Here is a 19,770-nt window from a genome sequence, read left to right on the forward strand (position 1 = left end):
CTCCATTTTCCTACCAAGTTATCTAGGACTTGCTTGCTCTACCATTTTCTGTCTCTGTTATATGTGCTTAGCCTTATTATATCCATGTCAGTGTATCCATCTGCATCGTTCACCACTCCACAAATGTATCATTTGTTTTGAGTTACTCAGCAATTGAGTTTCATAAAATTAGTACTTAAAAAGATTCCTTTATTTAACTAACTTAGCCAGTGATTTTAGATTTCTTTCAGTTCCCATAACATTATAGATACTGCACTTGAGTGAAAAAGTTGAGTTGCTTTGGCCACAATGCTTTTTCCTAATGTTTTACAGACTAGGACCACTACTGAAAATTACTGTTCAAAACACTTCATGTCCCTCAGCAGCTGCAGTGCCAAAGCATAGACTCATTCAGTTCTTCCAGTGATTTCACACTCATTCTTTCTCAAATGGGAGAAGCAGTGATTCACATTACAGAATGTTTAACTGAAAGCTGCCCTGAATATGATGCTACCATAACTGTAGGCCTGGAAATGGTCAAGAAAGTATCCTGTTAGATTTATCTGGCACACTGAATCACTTCCATGTTAAAGAAATCTGATTTGAATAGAAGGAGTTGAGGTTGGTTTCTTTCTTCTTTTTACTGCATGTACATTAACTGTAAGGCTGTCATATAGTACCTCACATCCATGAAGTACATATGACATCACGTATTTGTGTAACCTTGAAAATGAAAAACAAAAAAGAGCAAAGTGGCTGCTGCTCTTGGCAGTAAGGCTTGGAATTAACAGCATGCCAAGGTCTAGGACTGAGCAGAAGCCAGTGGAAAAAGGCAGCTCTGTGTTTGGTGATTCCCTGGCATGTTTGACTGAATTTAACTGAGAAGCTGAGGAGAAGTGATAAGTAGTCCAAAGGATTTTTCTGTTCACTCACAGTTTAGTGTAAACAAAAGCATATACGGATTTAGCTACACCTAGAAAGCTGGTAGCAGGGAAGAAAAAGGAAGTGCCTTAAAACTATAACATGTTCACATCAAGTAATGTTTTTGACAAGCCATTAAAACATATTTCTCCCACTTCTCTGCTTGCCCTTCTGTTTATCAGGACTCTTGGCAAAGATGTGGGAGATTGAAAAACAAAGAGGTTTGGATAGCATTTTCTAGAGCACCTGAGTGATTTTGGAGACTAAATCTCCATTTGAAAAGACCCTGGGATCTAAGTCTCAAGGATATTTAGCAAATGTTTATACTGTTTATACTCTGAACTTCAGTACAGTTACCTGTGCTAGCTTGAAATGAACTAAAGTTGGTACCAGTGTAGCAGTTCATCAGAGAACTTAGAGGAGATCAATTTGCTCAAGTTTTCAGCACATTAAATACGTAACTTTCACAAAGTTCACTTTTGCAAGAAAAGCCTTCATAAGAACTTCTGAGGATCTCATTACCTGCATCTTTATTTGACTGCAACTGTTTATTAGCAACCTGCACACAGGTACAACAAAAATCTCCATGAGACAATTCATTTCCAGTCACAAATAACTAAGAGCCATGAAAATCAGTTCTTAGAGAAATTCAGATGGTGTTTCTCAATAAAAGAGATGAAAGTTTGAAGGAAAAGGAAGGGGAAATTGCCATGACAAATAACCTGTATTTTCATAAATAATTATTGATGTTCAGTACCTTGATGGATAACTAAGGTGTCCCCTTGGCTGGGAACACCTTCAAAGGGTCTAGGTGTTTATACTATTATGTGCCCTGCCCCTTTGAGAAATAACTTCTCCAGAATTGTGTCTCAAATTAAGGAGCAGGTCATCTGAGGCACTCAGACCTCTAGTCAGTTGAGCTATTTCACACCTCATGGGTTACCTGCCTCCTGCTGCCTGCAGGCCAAGTGACTGGAGAGATAACTGCCTCTTGTTGCTCAATCTCTGTGCCTCTAATTTCTGGCAGCCTGGCCTAGCTTAAGCACTCAGTAACCTGCTTCTGCCCAAACTGGGATAGCAGTTGAAATTCTGTTAAAATTGCTTAAACTACGCTGGCTAGTTTTAATGGAAACATGTTGGGAAGCAATTAAACAAGCAGTGGTCACAATAGTAACCTTTGGCAGAGGGCTGTGAGTTGAGATGGTGGCCTCTTTAGCCAGTGCAGCTGCAGCTGGAAGGGAAGGTGTGATCAAGCCTTGAGGTTAGTGAAAGAGAAAAAGTAGTGGTATAACTAGGTACATCATTTTTGTCTCATTCAGCTCAGGCAATGAAGCCAAATTCATTTATTCAATGCCTTTTGATTTACCCGTCCATCTTAGAGCAACAGAGGGTCAGCTGTGTGTCTTCCAGTGCTTTCAAAGAGTGTGTGTGGTAGGGTTCCTCACTCCTTGTTTCCCAATTAAGTGATAGCATAGTGAGAGAGAGACTGAGTGGAACCGAAGAGTACTGTTTTTGCCATGCATACTTCTTTTTATGAAGGTTGGACTGTAGATAGGGCAAAAATATTCATAGCAGGTCATAATGGGTCCATTTAAATTTCTGTCATGACTAATACCCAAAGAAGAATAGGAGAACAGGGCAAGATTGTACCAATACTTTGTACCTATATACTTTGCCAGATTCCAGTTTTTTGGCACTCGGGGCCCTTCTGATGCAGTGGTTTATCCACTTAGGTTCCTATCTGACTGGAAATATTTTATAAGGCTGAAATTCTAAAGCGAATACAACAGTATCAATCTCTAATATGTACTCAGTAAATTAGTCACTTCTCAAAATATTTTCAAAATTGAATAAATATAGGGAGGAGATGGGTAAATATTTTTTCCGTGGCTACATGGCAGGTCATGATTTTCAGCTTCCAATTCAGTGTAGTAAATTTTCTTTCTTTTTAACCATAGCAGATCATGCTTGGGAGTGGCTTGGTTTTTCATTTTGTTTTGTTTTTGAAACAGATGGTTTGCATTACATAAGAGACAATTTACACAAGTTGACACTTCCCCTTTTTTCTCTATGGCATATTGTGTAGTGGTAAAGTTGGCACAGAAAAAGGGAGGAACTTCTATTAGGATTACATTTATATTTGAGAAAAATATGTATGATCTATGGTTCCAGTTAATTCTTAATCTCCATACCTAGACAGAATTGCGTGTAAAATATTAAATAATATTATAAAATACTGAATGCTGTTATTTACAACTGCAGCTTTTTTCATGTGAAAAAATAAGTTGGAAGTATATGATGTGGCTATATTGTCCATTATCAACAAGAAAAAACACCAGTTACCTATCTATTTGCTATGTATCTATTCACTGTGCTATTTGGAATTTAAATATTTTAGCTTTTATGCAGACTTCTTCATCTATTATTATATGCACAATGTATAATATTTATATATGTTTAGATTTAATTAATATTTATATAATATATAATCATGAATGTCAGGTAGAAATCTCTCAATAAAGAGTCGATGCTTCAAAGTGAAGTATTAACCAAGTGACCTGTGCCGTGTGCAGTTGGTAAGAGTTAACCCCAGTACCCTATGTATATTAATAGATGGGGTTTTACGGGCAGTGAGCTCCTCCCATTTCAGCTGATGCTGAAACCAAACAGCCAGAGTGCTGCATTTCCCAAACCGTTGTGAAGCTTTTCCCACATTTAAACTATGCAGATTAACTCAGGTAACCCTTCTCATTTGTTCTCAGGAAGCAGTGCTTAACCCTATTGTTTGTTACTGCTGCTGTTGCTAGTTAACTCCACTTGTGATAATACATGACTTCCAGCATTTTCATGATGGTGATTGAAATGTCAGTTCGACTGCGGTCTGAGGAGCTGTTGCCGTTGACTTCACCAAAGTCAGATTTCACACCAGATGATACAGATCTTGTAGGGCCAATCTTAGAAATAATTAAAATTTATTTAGAGCTAATTAATATTTGTGAAGTGCTTCGAAAGCATTAAAACAGTGTTAAGTGATAGAAGATAAGTTTTGCAGTGTGCCCTCGAAAGAAAGCATAGTTTCAACTCAGAGGGAGCTGCTCCGCAGTTACAGATAGCGTGATCCTTTCATGAATGCCCATGTGTAGGTTCGTATGTGGAACATTAAAGTGAGATCATCTCTGTGTAAGTGGTAATGAAGGGAAGGAAATAAAAACTTGTAAAATGAAGAGGCTTCTTCTGGAGAACTATTTACAGGAAAGGCAGAAGAGGTTAAGTTGGGAACAGTGATAGATTTGTTATTCTTCACCCAGTGTCAGCAGCAGAATGCATGGAGGCAGAATGTTTCCCCATGCCTCCTCTGTGAGTATGCATTTGCAGCACTGTTTACTATTAGTTTTCCACTAAAAGACACTGAATGATCCAAACTTTATAAAGAAGATGGGTTCCCCCAAGTCAAGGATGTTAAGTAACATTTATTTTGGAAAGTGTGCTCCACTGCTTCTTTAAGTATTTGATGAAGCCTTTAAAAGGGTGTGAAATGTTGACTAGCTACTTAGCATAGTGGGCATGGTGTGTTGTTCTTGGGATTTCTTTGTATGATTTCAGCTGTAGAATGGCAAACAGTTTCTTCTTTGGAGGATAAAAAACATCACTGTTGGTTTTCTACACAGAGGTGTTCAAGAAATTGAATTAAATGAGGATTTTAGGATTGGTTCTCTTTTCTCAAGAAACGACAGTTAGTAATACTGTATTTCAGAATGTTCTTAAAGTGGTATGTTTAGACCAAATATATTTTCCAAGTTATTCACAAATCCTCATGAAAACTTCTAGGTAGTCCTTTGTTTGCTGATACCTAAGTTATTTTTATGGAAATATGCCAGATTTTAGAAACAAGAACTGTTTTTACTTGCCCATTTCTCCTCTCCCCTGTGCATAATTTGTTGTAACAAATCATATTGTGTTCCCGGTCAGATGTCATCAACAAGGGGCTTTCTGAAAACACTTTAATCACTATTTCAACCATATCCAATTAGGGGGGAAAAATGTGAATATACAATAGGTACATTGTATGTTTCTTACATATCAGCTTATTGCTGCTGGAAGTGCTCTAAGTAAAATAAAGCATACAAAGTTATTGATGAAGTATCTAATTACCTTTTAAATCGGCAAAAATGTGTGAGGTGAACAAGCCAAGACTAATACAATTAAAATATGCTGAATTTACTGTTCATCTATATTCTGAGCAGTATTTCCTTGTCTGATAAAAATGAAACTCTCAGTTAATTGGTTCCTCATACAGTACAATAAAATTAATGTTTAGGAGTTAAATACCATAAACTTCCTCAGGGAAATTTGCTGATGTATCTCTGTTTTTTAGTTAGTCACATGTTTTATTGTTTAATGGACTATCATGTGGACTGTCTTATAATTTTTTATGTACTCAGTGTCCATGTGTCTGGCTTCTGAAGAGGCTGAGTGCTAATTTCTGGTTTAACTGTGTCAGCTGTATCAGCTGACATACAGGTCATTGACAATCACCAAATCACAAGAAAAAAATATTGACATTGCTATGCTTTTATCAGAATGACAAAAATAGGAAACCATGTGTTGTGAAGACCACATACTGTAGCTTCTTTATAAAGATGCTAGTCATCTTTCAGGGCTACTGTTTATGCCTTAGAAAAGACTGAGCATATGACTAAACCCTCATCTTCCCCCCAGGATAAGAAAAGAATAATAGCATTGTGGATAGAAACAGCGAGAATAGGGAATTTTTGGTAACAACTTTGTCTTTTAACATACATGAAAATGTGTCAGTTTTGTAATGCTACAAATGCAACAGAAAGTATCAAAACTGCAAAAAATAGCACAGCTGAAGTCTATTTCTAACTGAAGGCATTCCATAACCCCTAAACCTATGTGTGACTTCTCACAATAATGCTAATAAAAACAAAAAGCATAGGCAAAATAGTGGTCCCATGAAAACAGGCTGATAGTTTCAGCTTAGTTTCTTCTAGGCCATAATAGATAACCTGATGTTTTGGCTGTATGATCCGTAGTTAGGCAACCAAATAAAAGTCCTGATTTTTAAATTTATGGGCATGTACAAATCTTCCTGGAAATATATTGCTTTTCCTTAGTACTCAGACCTTTTGAATAGGTGTTGTTTATTCAACAGGTTTAAGACAGATATTTGTGAATCCTGGAAATCATGAGATCACAGGGTTATTCTGGTTGGAAGGGATCTCAGGAGGTCTCTGTTTCAACCTCCTACTCCTGTACAACCCACTATAACAGCTTGTTTCAATGTCAGACTCCCCTCAAGGGAAAAATCTAATTCTCTCTTGATTTAATTTCTGTCCATTGGCTCTTGTCCTCCACCCAAACTCTGCCATGAGGAGCCTGGCTCTGTCTTCTTGATGACCTACTCATAGGAACTGGAAGGCTACTTTTAGATCCTTCCAAAACTACCTCCTTTGCGGTCCAAATAGTTTCTCTAAATCGTGGAAGAAGCTAGCCTCTCGTAATTAGCTGTTCATCAGTGCTGTCAGAACTGTGCTCAAAGAAAGCCAGGAAGCTGGTTTGGATTTCATTTTGGAAGGCACTAGTGGTATCTTCTACATACTCTTATTACCTATCTAAATCCCTAATGCCTAGATCCAGAAGCTGGAGAGCACTGCCAGTATTACTCTTACTGCATCTTCACCACTGCACCAAAAGAAAACAAAACCAAGAGGAAAGTAGTGATGAGGATGAGAGTGAAAGGGTGGTGAGAAGAGATGCACTGACTTACCTGCCAGCTACCCATCAACTGTGATTATTCTTTATAAATATATTTAAGTAATAAATTGAGTGTAAAATTATTGCGGCTTTTTGTGGAGCTTATAAAAAAACAGGGAGAAGATAATGTAGGTTCTTTTTCAATCGGTAGAATATACTATAAGGAAATGTTTATTCTGGTATATTTCATAGAGTTTAGATTTGCATTCTGGTTTTGGAATATAAAGATTTGTTTTTGCTTCTTGCTTGTTATGTTCTTTACATGGCTTTTTTTTCCCTCTCCTTTTATGAACCTGACTTCTTTCACTTTCTGTCCCTGAAAGTAAGGTAGGAGGAAAACAATAAGTAAAATAAATAAAGAAAAAAATAAAGGGAAATAAATTCTGCTTGTCCTTTTGTAGTTGTTTTTTTTTTTTGTCTTTTTTTTTTTTATTTTTTAAAGAAGAAATTTTCAGGATAAAATTGGAGAGCTCTATTGTTTCATATAATAAGGTTCAACCTAAAAATCTTGTCAAAACATTATAATTTAACGTTAGCATGTAACTTGATTTATATAGCAAGTAAGACAATTGTGCCTGCTCTGCAGCCTGTCAGGAGATAAAACAAGACACTGAGGGGGGGATTACACCTTGAAGGAGAATAAATGATATGAGTGACAGAAAAAAAACGTCTTGTGAATTTAGGTGAATAGTGCAACACACATAATGTTAGCTCCTATGTTCTTCTTTCCCTTTAACTGAAACTATTAATTTTTTTTTACTTACTAAACTCTTTTGATAAAATTTTGCAAAACACATAAATTCTTTAAGAGTCCCTGTTGTACTTCTGCAAGTACAGAAATCATTTAATATCCGTGAGCTTGATAGCTAGTCAGTTGAAAATTAAGTTCCTAAGCACAAGGTTGTTATTTTGTGTTTTGGGACATGATGTCCACTTGGCTCGGTACCACAGTTTTCTTTTGCAGAGTGTTTTCAGTGGAGGACGATGGAGAGTTCATAGGAAGAGTGTTTTAAAAGTGAATGTACTTCATGAAAAATGCTCTTGTAAGCAAGATCTTAGAAGATTATTTTGGGCAAGGATGAAGGTGTGATTTGAAATTGAAAGAAGTTGCAGTGCATAAATTATCAAGAAAGAAGCTCTGGGTATGTTAGCAGAAGACGGACCAGAGGAGGGATAGAGAAATAAAGAACTGGCCAGAATGGAGGATTCAGCCTTGCCTTCTTTCTTCCAAAACTGATGGCTGGCCCATGGAATTCTCCTTTGCTTACAGTGTGCACCAGTGCCTCTCATACACCCTGTCAGCTCAGCCAAGCTGACGTATCGCATTTGAGTCATTAATGCTGTATCACCTGTACAAACTTATTTCTGTGCTCTTTCTCACGTAGTCAGACTTGAATAATTCTGTTCTTCAGTGAAATCAGAGAGTAGCTAGGAAATAGCTGTATATTAGAGAAGAATTTGTCAGGTATTGAAATAATTTTTGTCTTGTTCTTTGAATAAAAGTGACAGCCTTTGACCTGCTCCAGATTTTACCATAAAGGAAAAAACAACAACAAAACGCTGTGCTTTCTTCATAAGACAAGGCCACTCTTAATAAGAGATAGAAGATGAAAAAAATGTACAATACGTTTCTTTTGATTGATGAAAGATTCAGAAAGGTGTTCTTCTGCCTGTGTGTGTTAGTGTATTTATTAACAAGGAATTTTGTGAATACGTAATATAGTTGTTTGAGAATTTACTGATTTTTTCAGTGATAGAAGCTGGTGACTGGCTTGGGAAATAGATATTTCTAATAATAATTTCTAAGATAACTGTATATCTTACCTCACATTCCTGACAAATTCCCAGAACTTAGGGAAAAAAAAAAACACAACTTAGTGCCTTTGTTAAATGTAAAAATAAGATATTTACCGAAGTATTAAGCAAATAGTTAAGAAGCATGTTTCCCAGACTTAGAAATTGCCTACAACTGCCCAGACAAAACTGTGTATGATATGGGAATAAATTTCAGGACATCAAAAGAGGTGTCTTGTTCTAGAGTAGTGGCAGAGAGCATGCAGATATATTTATTAGAGGAGACTTGAAGCCTTAGTACGCTGAGAAGTGGTGATTCTCCTGCATTATGTGATATCTTTGAGTGCTTGGCCCCCATATTTATATAGGGCCTGGCTCCTTTCTTGGGAAGGGGCACTGGCTGACGAGTTATCTGTGGGTTTTCCACTGGGCTATTTCATGATGTCAGGCAAGGCACAGCATTTGAGCATATTTTTGACTCTTCTGTTTTGTCTCTTGTGAATGGTGAGCTCTTCTGGACAGAGGTGATCTTTGTTAGAAGGCAAACAGAGTGGAACACAAACCCTGATGGTGCCTCTGCTCATCACTGGGCCTTGCTCCAGCTCCATTGCTGCTGCTGTGGTGTCTGGACTGTGGGAGCGGTGATGCACTTGTGAAAAAATTGGAGCACAGATGGGATGTTCTTCTCTTCATAAGAACAATTGCTAAAGATAAGCACAAGATAGCAGAGAATGTTACCGAAGCATAATCATAGGTTTTTATAATATTCATAATAGGCAACAGAAGCCTTTTAGGCTTGTTTTATGGTTTTGTTCGTTAAAAAGATTTTGGAGCGCTGGAATTATGTGAAGCCCATTAAAGAGTGAACTGACAAACAACCTGCCCAGTAGACAAGAGAGCCTAACGCTACATAGTTATAATTTGGTTTTAGGATGAATTTGAGATTTTTCTTTAGAATTGTACTTCTGAGAAACTATATTCTGTGATTCTGTGTGCTTGATCTAACAGTTGGCAACCCTGCCTGTGGCAGCGGGATTGGAACTACATGATAGATGAGGTTCCTTCCAACCCAAACCATTCTATGATTCTACGTAAGCACACATTAGTGTAATAGAGATGTGCTTTCTAAGCTAGTCTGTTAGGAGTCCAAGAGGCATTCTCTAAGCCACCAAAGCCAGTGGTTCTGAGTGTATGTGCATAGTCATGTGGTCTTTAGTTTGTTCTTCTCTCATGAACCGAGATATATCTACCAAACACACCCAAAAGGATAGGAAATACTGTGACAGATTAGGGAATGAGAATCTGCCTGGCTGTTCAGGGAGTTGAGAGTAGTGGTATTTATGAATTGTGCATGAGGTTGTGGGAGGGTGGGCTGAAGCTTATATAGAGTATAGAGAAATGAGGAATGTGAGACAGCACATGGAAGCTAATCTTTTAATATCTATGTTTTAATATATATTATTTGTAACTGAAATTTTTACTGTAAAATAATACGCTAGTGAGCATCATTGCCCTTGTTCTTTTTGCAATTAAGAAAGTAATCATGTCATATTCTTCTACAACTGGTACTTTAACAAAATGTCCTCTTCTAGACTGGAGCCTTTCAGAATGATATTTAGATTAGCCTTTGAGCTACTAATGGCATAGTAGGAGTTGAACATCATTCACGCTAAGTCTTGAATCTCCATCTATTTCTTTTCCATGTCTTCACATCATTGCATCAAGACCCATTGCTTGGGTCACAGGATAACTCTCAAGAAAATTTCATGTCAGAGAAATGTTTCATTCAATCCATGATATGAAATGGAAAGTGTACATCTCAGTTAAAGCAAAAGAGAAGAGTAAAATAATGAAATATCTTCGGGGGGAGAAAAAACAACAACCAACAGTCTAATCAGGAAATCTGTGCCCATTGTTAATAAATAGAGAAGTATGGCCTGATGTTGATGCCAGGAACATCATTTGTGAACGAAGGTACCTGTGTTGAACTTTGGATTCCTGTTACTTGGCTTCCTAGCATTATTTAAGATATTCTTACACATAAGTAGACATGCTTGTAGTTAAGTATCTATTAAAATGCTTTTCTAGTCTAGTTTTTTTTCTGGACCTCCATCTCTAGAAGTTGTGGTATTTAATTTGTAATAGGAGATAGAAATCCATGAATGAAAAGACTTCTGTAAAGAGCACAGTGTTATAAAAGGGAGAAAATAAACAATAGCATTTTTCCTGAGGAAGTATACACCAGCACAGATTATTTCTGATATTTTTCAAATATGATATATATTTCTATTCTTTTGTTTTCTGTTCCCTGTAACTTACACTTGATACTATTATAACTTTAATTCAGTAACTGCTATTGATTGTTGCACAGAACAGCCTGTATCACCTTCTAATTTGTCTTTTTCCACATTTCACTTAAATAAAATTGAGGAGAACTTTTAACCTACCTATCTAATAAAACATGATGAAACATTTAGCTAGATTTTCTTAATAAAGCATCTTCACTTTCTTCACTTCTCCTGTAGTCTCAATTCAAGAAGCCTTTTTAGTGTTGCAGGAATCAGACATGCTAGCAGAACATAGGGACAAACAGAAGGGCTCTATTGATCCTTGTTTGTGTGGAAACTATTTAAACATTTTACCGCTTGGAGAAACAATATAATGCATGTAGCTTTTAAAATGTTTTTTATAATTTTTTTTTTTTTACCAGTTTTCTTAATAGATTTGTTGTTGAGCTGGTAAAAAGTTTATTTTAATGAATCAGATAAGTGAATGACAGAAAGTGAATGTCACTTAACATTAAAAAAATGCCTGTCACCATCTAAACTTTTGTCATCTCATATGATTCTCCTTCATAAAAGCCCGCACCTTTTTTCTCAAGCTTTTACGGGCTCCTTTATCTCATTCTGCACAACGCAGCCCTTACTAAGCTGAAACAGTTTTCTTTCAGAAGCAAAACTGAACCACAAGTCGTAGGGTGGAGTTGATGCGGGGATTTCAGGGGCTTGTCTCTGATGCACTCCACATGCTTTTTCCTGTTACAGGATCAAACCCTGAAAGTGCAAAGCAAGGTTTTTTTTCTTGCCTGAAAGCAAAGCCAGTACTGAGAGTAGTGTCACTTCTGATCCGTGTGGAGCTCGGTTTGCTAACAGTGACCAGAGTTTGGTTAACTCCATATTGCAGACAAGCTTGTAAATTTGTCCCCTTCTAATGCTGTGATCTTATCAAGGTTGTACTGTTTTCCTTTTCTTCTCCTCCACCCCAACTTCTTTCTTTCTTCCCTCTTTTTTTTTTTTTTTGAAGTGCAGCCTTCTGATCAATGTGCACTTTTTTTTTTTTCCATTTCCCTAAATACATCATGAAAAAGGATGAGGTTTCCGCCTTAATTGCTTGTGCCTTTTATTCACATTCCTCTCTCAGCCAGAATTGTGAAAAGAGTGTTAGTAAAAGGCTGCACAATAGAGCTTTTCATTAGGCCTCAACAAGGCACACAAAAGAAGGCTTTTGGAAGGAGTGAATGCAGGACTTTAATTTGCAGGTGGAGAGCAGATAAAAGGTGCTGACGCCTCTATTATTCTCTTACTTAGGTGACCCCTACCCTGTTCAGCTGATCCCGACTACCATGGCAGCTGCTGCCGCAGCAACACCAGGCCTAGGTCCGCTCCAACTGCAGGTAAGTGGCAGCAGGCTGCAGGTGGGCTGCACGTTGGTGTGAGCAGGGCTGCTGAGCCACGCTCTCCACGCAGGATTTCCATCAGGAACAAAACAACTGTCAGCCCGTGTTCATTTTCCTTTCACTGTCATGGAACTTTTTGTTAGCTTTTTGTATTGTTATCGCCAGTCTTACTGTGGTTAAGTCGGCGCTGCAAGTCTGGTGTGTAAGCTGGCCCCATCCGTCAGATTGTTTTGGGATGGGTTGTGCAGCCCAGCTGGGTGGAGACGTGCACTGTGCCACAGAAAAGCTCCGTCCTGATGAGCACTTTTAAACTGCTTAAAAGTCACTTAGCGAGATTATGGCGTTTTAAGCTGTAAGCCCTCAGTGCAACAACTGGCCCCTCCTGCCATGTTTCGTGGGCCCATCACGTTTTGGGTACTGCTGTTGTACAGATAATTATCAATTATGCTATTTTAACATAGGCAGTTACAAAACAGGTGAAAGGATACTAAAGAATTTTATTTTTTTTTTAACTATGTTGTCTGGATTTATAGGATTCATACCTCCCAATATTGCTCTAAATTTTGGAGATATTAGTGTGCTGTCCACGTGCCTCAGTGGTGCAGATATTCCTCAGCTGTTTGTGATCAGCCTTCCTACCCTCATCAAACTCTTGGAACTGAGAAAATTTGATGTCCATCTCTGCACATCTGCTTTGCTGGTAGGATGATCGTAGTCAAAATTGGAGACTAAATGAAATCAGGATTCAAATCATCTTTAGTCCTGCACAGTCCTGATTGACGCTCCTTTATAAAAACAAAACAAAAAACACAACTCTCAATTGCTAATTTGTTTCCCTACTTACGATTATTTGCCAAGTCACATGAAACACAGAGCTTTATACCTACTAGGAAATGCTCTACATTTATAAACAGTGCATGTAAAATGCCTTCTCAAACTCAGTTTGGCCAGCATCACAATGAAGTAGGCTCTCTATGACATCAGATATTTTAGTTGTTCGACCAGCATGTGAGAGCATGGGACATAATTCTGGAGAAGATTTTATTTTATTTTAACGCTGGCAGCGGAAGTTAACAGAGTTTCACAGAAATAGCTGCCAGTGTGTAAGCTGACACATTCCATGCACCACAGAGGTTAATACATTCATTCCTATTGTGCCTTTGTATGAAAAGCTACACTGTCTGTGTGTTAGCTTCTGATTCTGTGAGTTACAAATACCGTAGGCGGCTTAAGAATCATGGGAGCCATAAAAGTCAACCCTTTGAGATGAATTTTGAGGAGTAATGTCTGTATTGATAATATGCTTATAATAGCCAGACACACATGAACACAAGTATTGAAGGAAGAAGGAAAAAATGAAAACAAAAAATGGAGCTAGCTAGGAATGAGAAAGAACAGCATAGTATAATTCTCCTCATTTATACGGTCATTCAATCTACTCCTAAAAGTATGCATCAGTGATCCAGTAAGTTTGGAGGATTGTATACTTTCATTTCAGGACCAGCTTTGGGCTGTATCTCTGCATGTGGCAGGGTGAAGCATTCTGAATAAAATGAGCTTTATCACAGTAATAGTTTCCTTATAAAAAGTTAGCTGTGTGCTAATGTTACTGACTTTATAAATATCTTAGGATGAGTTTAGGTGGTGAAGAATTTGAAAACCTCAGAGGTTTTGTGTTTCTGTGTAAATGAGAATATTAAAAGGAAAGTATTGACGAAATTAACCTGTGTTTTTTTACTACGTGTTATTTAGTCTGGAATGGAGGGAAAGTTTGGTAGTTAGGCAGGCTGAGAGGTTCAAAGTACTAGCTGTAGATTCTTTCATGTTTGATCTTTAAGGTTGTAAATATGCTACAGAAAATAATTTCCTCGTATTTCTTCATGTCTAACAGTGATTTTTGGCTATCACTATAACCTAATAGAAATTGGACGTGCCTCTTCATTTCTGGTGCAATTTGAAAGAGTTAAATAGACTAGATGTGTTTTGAGAAAGATTTTATAATAAAGCATTTGGAATGGACTTTCACCCTTTCTAACATGAGTGGAGCTGAATCTGAGGGCAGATTATTTTGACCTCATTTGAGAAACCTTCCTGATGCAGAATGTAGCTGCTGGCCTAGAAGCATTGTACTTTCCAAATTCTGTTCAAATTCAGTTTTGGTTTTTGGTGATTGTTCCTTCAGTATATGTGTTATGAATAACTGATCCAAAGCCACCTAGAAGTAGTATGAGTGAATGTGTAGGCATTACAGTCTCTTTCCAAGAGGAACTCTTCTTGCTTTAGAAATTCATGTATATTATATATAACCATAGTGTTCCTTACAAATACTTTGTCCTCTGGTCATCTGAGAGTAGAAGGTCAGAAAAACACAGTGTTCCTTCTTTTCTTCTTTTTTTATCCTCCCTATCACTTACTTTTCATGTTTTGTATACTAAAAGCAGTAGTTTTTAGAAGAGATCAAAGAACCTGGCACAATAAGCACTTTGTTGCTCCCAGCAAAACTTGGTACATGGAGATGTCTTAGTGGAGACAAAACCAAGGAATTTTTCTTGTTTATTTATATGGTGATAATAAACATACCTCTGCTGTTTCATTAGATAATTTTAAGTCAGAGCATGGCTTTAGTAGCAAACTGCAGAATGAACAGGAAGTACTTTTCTATTCCTGGTTGTCAACATTGAATTTTCTCCTTATAAATGAAATGCAGAGTGTATTTTTGGAAGGACAGCTAACATCTGATTGTTTTCCTGTGGCAAAGGTACCCTTTGTCAGTTAAAATGTAATGCCTCATTTTGAAATGCCCTGTTGATTCCCACTGACAGGTTTGTAATCTGAAGCCCTCCATTTCTCTCCCTGCCTTTGAGACCTCACTGGGGTATACAGATTCTGTCATCTGATATCTGCCACAATTAGCCATACGTGATTACATTCATTTCCAGTATCCGTAGAGAGCCTAATGACTCAATAAGAATGGAAGCTAAAACTTACATTGTTAGGTGTTAAGAAAGGAGGAGCTGCATGGAGCCATGTTGGAGAAGCTGCAATTAATGTGATGCATGTTTGAATATCTTCTATGATAAAGAGTTGTCAGTCAGCCCATCACATTCATTCATTCCAACATTTAATGACACAAATGTTTTCGGAAAAAAAAATGTTTTTAGCTTTTCTCTTTCAATGATAAAGTTCAGTCCCAAACTTTGTGAAGTGTCATTTTAAAAAATACTCTCATTGCAGTAAAATTCCTGTTTAACAGGTTAACAGGTGGATTTCTGATGCTGATTTCCCCCCTGTAAATTCCATATGGCCTTGTTCCTAAGGAGTGATGCAGTGTAGTGATTTTGTATAAGTTGATCAAAAATGAAACTGAATGAGGCTGACAAATCGAAAGATCTGCTGTATGCCTTATCTAAACGTAATGTTTTTCTACGAGGTTCAGCAGATGAGGGAATTAAATTTTCCTGTCCTAATGATCAACATTTATAGCTAAAAGCATAGATACCATGTGACAAGTTTTACACAAAGTAAATATTAATGAATTGATCAATACCATTTATTGAGCATATTCAGTGTGAACAGACATTTCCAGAAGCCTAAGAAAATTCAGTGTAAAATTATATCTGGTGTGAGTTCTTTTTCCTAAGAAAAATAATCCTCGGTGCTTTCCGAGCATTATAAAATACGGGACCTGATAGCCTGATCTAAAAATTGAGGGGTATGAAACAAAGGGTGTGCAAACAGTTCACATCTCCCAGATTTTTAGTTTGATAGAGAGATAGCAACAACAACAGATCAGGAGACATACAAATACAGTAGTCATACAAATGCTGTGTGCACTGTACTGAAAGATAACGCTGGTTATGTACTGACAACTGCCAGAGTAGAGTTACTGTACAGATACTTTGTGTTCATTAAGAATAGAGCAAATTCATACAATACAGACTTTCTTCAAACTCCCACTCTTCAGAAGTACACCCCAAAAAGTTCAGAGTGCCTGCATCCAAACTTTTTTCCTTCTTCATCTTAGCATGAAACAAACCTAAAATCTTGTTTACTGGGGGTAGTGTTCAACATTATGACCACAGCTGTCTTTACTTGGATAAAGGAGGCCTACAAAAAAGATGAGGAAATCAGTCGGGGAATGAAGTGACAGGACACAGTGTAATGGTTTTAAATTAAAAAGAGGTATTTTTAGATTATATAGAAAGAAGGAATTCTTCACTATGAGGGTGATGAGGCACACGAATAGGCTGCCCAGAGAAGCTATAGATGTCCCATTCCTGGAGGTGTTCAAAGTCAGGATGTATGTGCCCTTGGCAATCTGATCTGATGGAGGGTGTGCCTGCGTTGCAGAGGGGCTGAAATTAGATGGTCTTTAAGGTCCCTTCCACTGCAAGCCCTTCGGTGATTCTGTGATTAAATAGAATCTTGTATCAGTTTACTGGTGTGAAGGTATTTTAGCTGGGTCTCAACTCTGAAAAATCTTGATTGATTCTTCATATTAATGTGTATGATGATGATGATGATGAGTAGATTTAGATCTCAAGTAAATATTTCTGCCAAGATTTTTCCCCTGCATTTTCTTTGCTATGTAAAGACTTTGGATTCATTTTTTTTTTTTCCTTTTGCTACAAAATTCTTTTCAGTGGTATAGGGAGATGTGCATACCAAAGACAGAATTTCAATGGAATTGAGTATAAATAGTCTGGACCACATTTTCAGAAAAAATTAAACCTATTTGATGTTTGTGTGTTTCTCAGAGTTGTTCATCTTGATGTTATTTAGGTGTCTGACCCTTTCTAAATTTTCCTTTGAAAAAAATTACCTCTAGGTATCTTAAGGGCCACATAATTGTCTTTGATATCTATGTTTACTTCATTTGAAGGAAACAGAAATGATAGAGCTATTTAACAAGTGTACAGTGAATGATCGGAAGATAGACTGTTCCAGTGGTCATATGAGTATTGCATAAAACATCTGTTACCTATGAAACAAAAATGAAGCATGAAGACTGCATGCTCAGTCAGATACCATTTTTTCTTCCAGGCTAGCTGCCTTTTGGCTTCTGCACCACTGCAGGGATGAGCTACATTTCTCCACTTGCCAGTTCAGATTATTTCACTGAACTATCTCCTTAAGTTTCATTTGAAATATTGCTGATGGTAGAACTTCCCCTTTTGCTTTAAAGAGATGGCACTATATTTTCACGCACTAATTGTTAAACACATTTATTTTCTGTTTTGCATATCTCTTTCTGATTTCTTACTATGATCTTTTCATGTAACCAGTTTTGGCCAGATTAAGCTTGACCTTCTAGTATTACAAGAACTCAAATATGTCAAAGAAAACCCTGAAAAAAAGCTTTATAAACACTGTAGTGATACATCTGAATACTGAAAGCTTGATTCCTTCCTTATGTTGGGGAGCCAACTTACCAGAGCTGAAGTGACCTATCAGAAAACCACAGAATGGCTGAAGCTCAGAAGACCTCTGGAGGCCATCTAGTCCAACCCTCTGCTCAACCAGGGACACACAGAGCAGATTGCCCAGGACCACATGAATCATTTCTGATAGAGAAGAAAGGGCTGATGTCCCACTACTATCCCTGCTGAATGTAGCAAAGAGCTGGCAGTACTTTATCCATTATTCATTTACAGTCTACATTCTTTTCTGGCTATTACTTTAGTTCAGTCCTTTGTCTATGAGAAGGTAAACCACTTTTTAGCACTGCAGAGTTATTCCTTCTATTACCTGGGCAGTGTCTAACTTTAAACACCTTATAAGCTTTTCAGCATTCTTTCAGTGTTTGCTTTTCTACTTTACCTGCTTTCATTAATAGGACTCTGGCTTAATTTGTAGGGAATGAATCATTAGTGTAGAGTTTAATTACAATATTATAAAACTCATGCAATCCACTTAAGCATAAAAAAGTAGCATTAGGTTTTCACTGTAAGCACCCACATCTGGGGAAAAAAAAATCAGCTAAGTACATGAAAAGCACTATTTCTCATTAGCATAACCAAAAGATGGCAATCGTCCATCTGCCATTAGTTCACTGTATTGCTGTGCTGTTTCTGATGGCCATCACAAATAATGATAATAATAGGAATAATAAAACAAGATATTTTGTATACGTTTTTGTTGAATGTCCCATTTAAATGGTTTTTAAAATTGTTGCATTCATGCAGATTCTATACTCCCAACTTCTGTCCTCAGTTTGTTTCTGACTTTGTAAGTGAATATGTGGCCCACAAGATAATTGCCTCTTGTTCTTAATTTGATAAATAATCAAATGGCCATTTAAAAAAGAGATTACTGAAGACCAACTTCCAGTTCTTCAGGGAGAGAAATGGAATATAGTGCTCCTGCTATACATGAGGCTACAGCCATCTAAACTGGATGAAGATCTCTGTGTGGTTGTGTTGTGGGGAAAGTTGTGTTGAAGAATTTGAATTTTCCAAGATTTTTTAAATTAAGTCTTAGTAATGATTATAAAATATTTGTTAAGATGTATAATCGAGGTTTGGGTTGAGGAGCTAGTGATAGTCAGTGAGTTATTTATGAGGAATCGGTGTGCTTTTAAATGGAAAAGTTTCTCCCAGTTAACTCAAAGGCATGACTCACAACACCAGGATGCAACCAGTCCTTACTCAGGATACTTAGTCAGAGCTAGGAACTATGATAGATTGTACAGAGTATTAACTGCAGAACATACCAGCTCAAGTAAGTAGTCTTCATGGTAGAAAAAAATGTACTCCATACTTGCCTTTGATACATACCTACAAATTTTACAGGAAGAGTCAATATATTCTGTCAAAATGGATTTGAATGAAAAGCTTGATCACATCAGACTCCAACCAGTTTCTTAAATGCAACCATTATGACAGAATATACATAGTTTGTTCTGAAAGCAGTGTGTCCTGTTTATTTCCACGAAAGCTACAACAGATACAAAGAGCACAATAATGATATTTGGTAGAGCAAATTCTCAGCTACAAAACAGTATTTTGCAACATAATCAGTACCATTAGTTGTGCATTTTTTGCCAGTGATCAACAAGAGCCTCCATGCCATGCTCATGAAAAATTTGCACAAGTAGAGGAGACCCACTGTGGCTGTTGCCACTGCTGAAAGGCACCACCCACCAGCTCACTGTGCTCACATCCCCTATTTGGTTTCTGGAAAAATTCAGCAAGCATCAATGGATGTCAGTGGGTGTCATTTTTTCCACGTGGAGGAATTCAGTGCCACACATTTGCTTCACCCTCACTTGCATGTCAGGCGCGATTTTGTTAGACTGCCCCTCTGCTGCCATTTGTCACACAGCAACGAAATGTAACAGAATATTGATGGGAAGGCTCAACCTGTGCTGCCCTACCGCCAACATCCAACTCTGATGTCGTGTGGCTACATAATAAAATGGGAGACATTGCTTTTGGAAAAGCCCTTGTGCGTGAAAACTCTGTAAAGGCTTTGTCATTTACCGTGCACTGTGAGTGTCTGAACATATGCACAGTGAACACTTACAGGCAGTAAATACACATGGTAAAACAATATCATGACTACTCTGTGGGCTGTCAGATTTTAACTCCCTCCCCAGCCCTCCAGGGGAAAGAATTAGCTGT

The 19,770-nt window shown here is 37.5% G+C and overlaps 1 protein-coding gene across 16 annotated transcripts in view; it reads left to right on the top strand.

Annotated features, from left to right (window-relative positions):
• SOX5 (SRY-box transcription factor 5) overlaps window positions 1-19,770 on the top strand; it is a 632,328-nt gene that overhangs the window by 536,527 nt on the left and 76,031 nt on the right. For all 16 annotated transcript variants that reach the window (XM_090146153.1, XM_090146149.1, XM_090146142.1 and 13 more), the window contains one exon: window positions 12,060-12,145. In XM_090146153.1, the coding sequence (XP_090002279.1) occupies window positions 12,060-12,145 (86 nt within the window). The remainder of the gene's footprint in view (window positions 1-12,059; window positions 12,146-19,770) is intronic.

The sequence above is a fragment of the Phasianus colchicus genome, chromosome 1, assembly GCF_987193195.1.
Source record: "Phasianus colchicus chromosome 1, bPhaCol1.hap1.1, whole genome shotgun sequence".
In the NCBI taxonomy this organism is placed as follows: Eukaryota; Metazoa; Chordata; class Aves; order Galliformes; family Phasianidae; genus Phasianus; species Phasianus colchicus.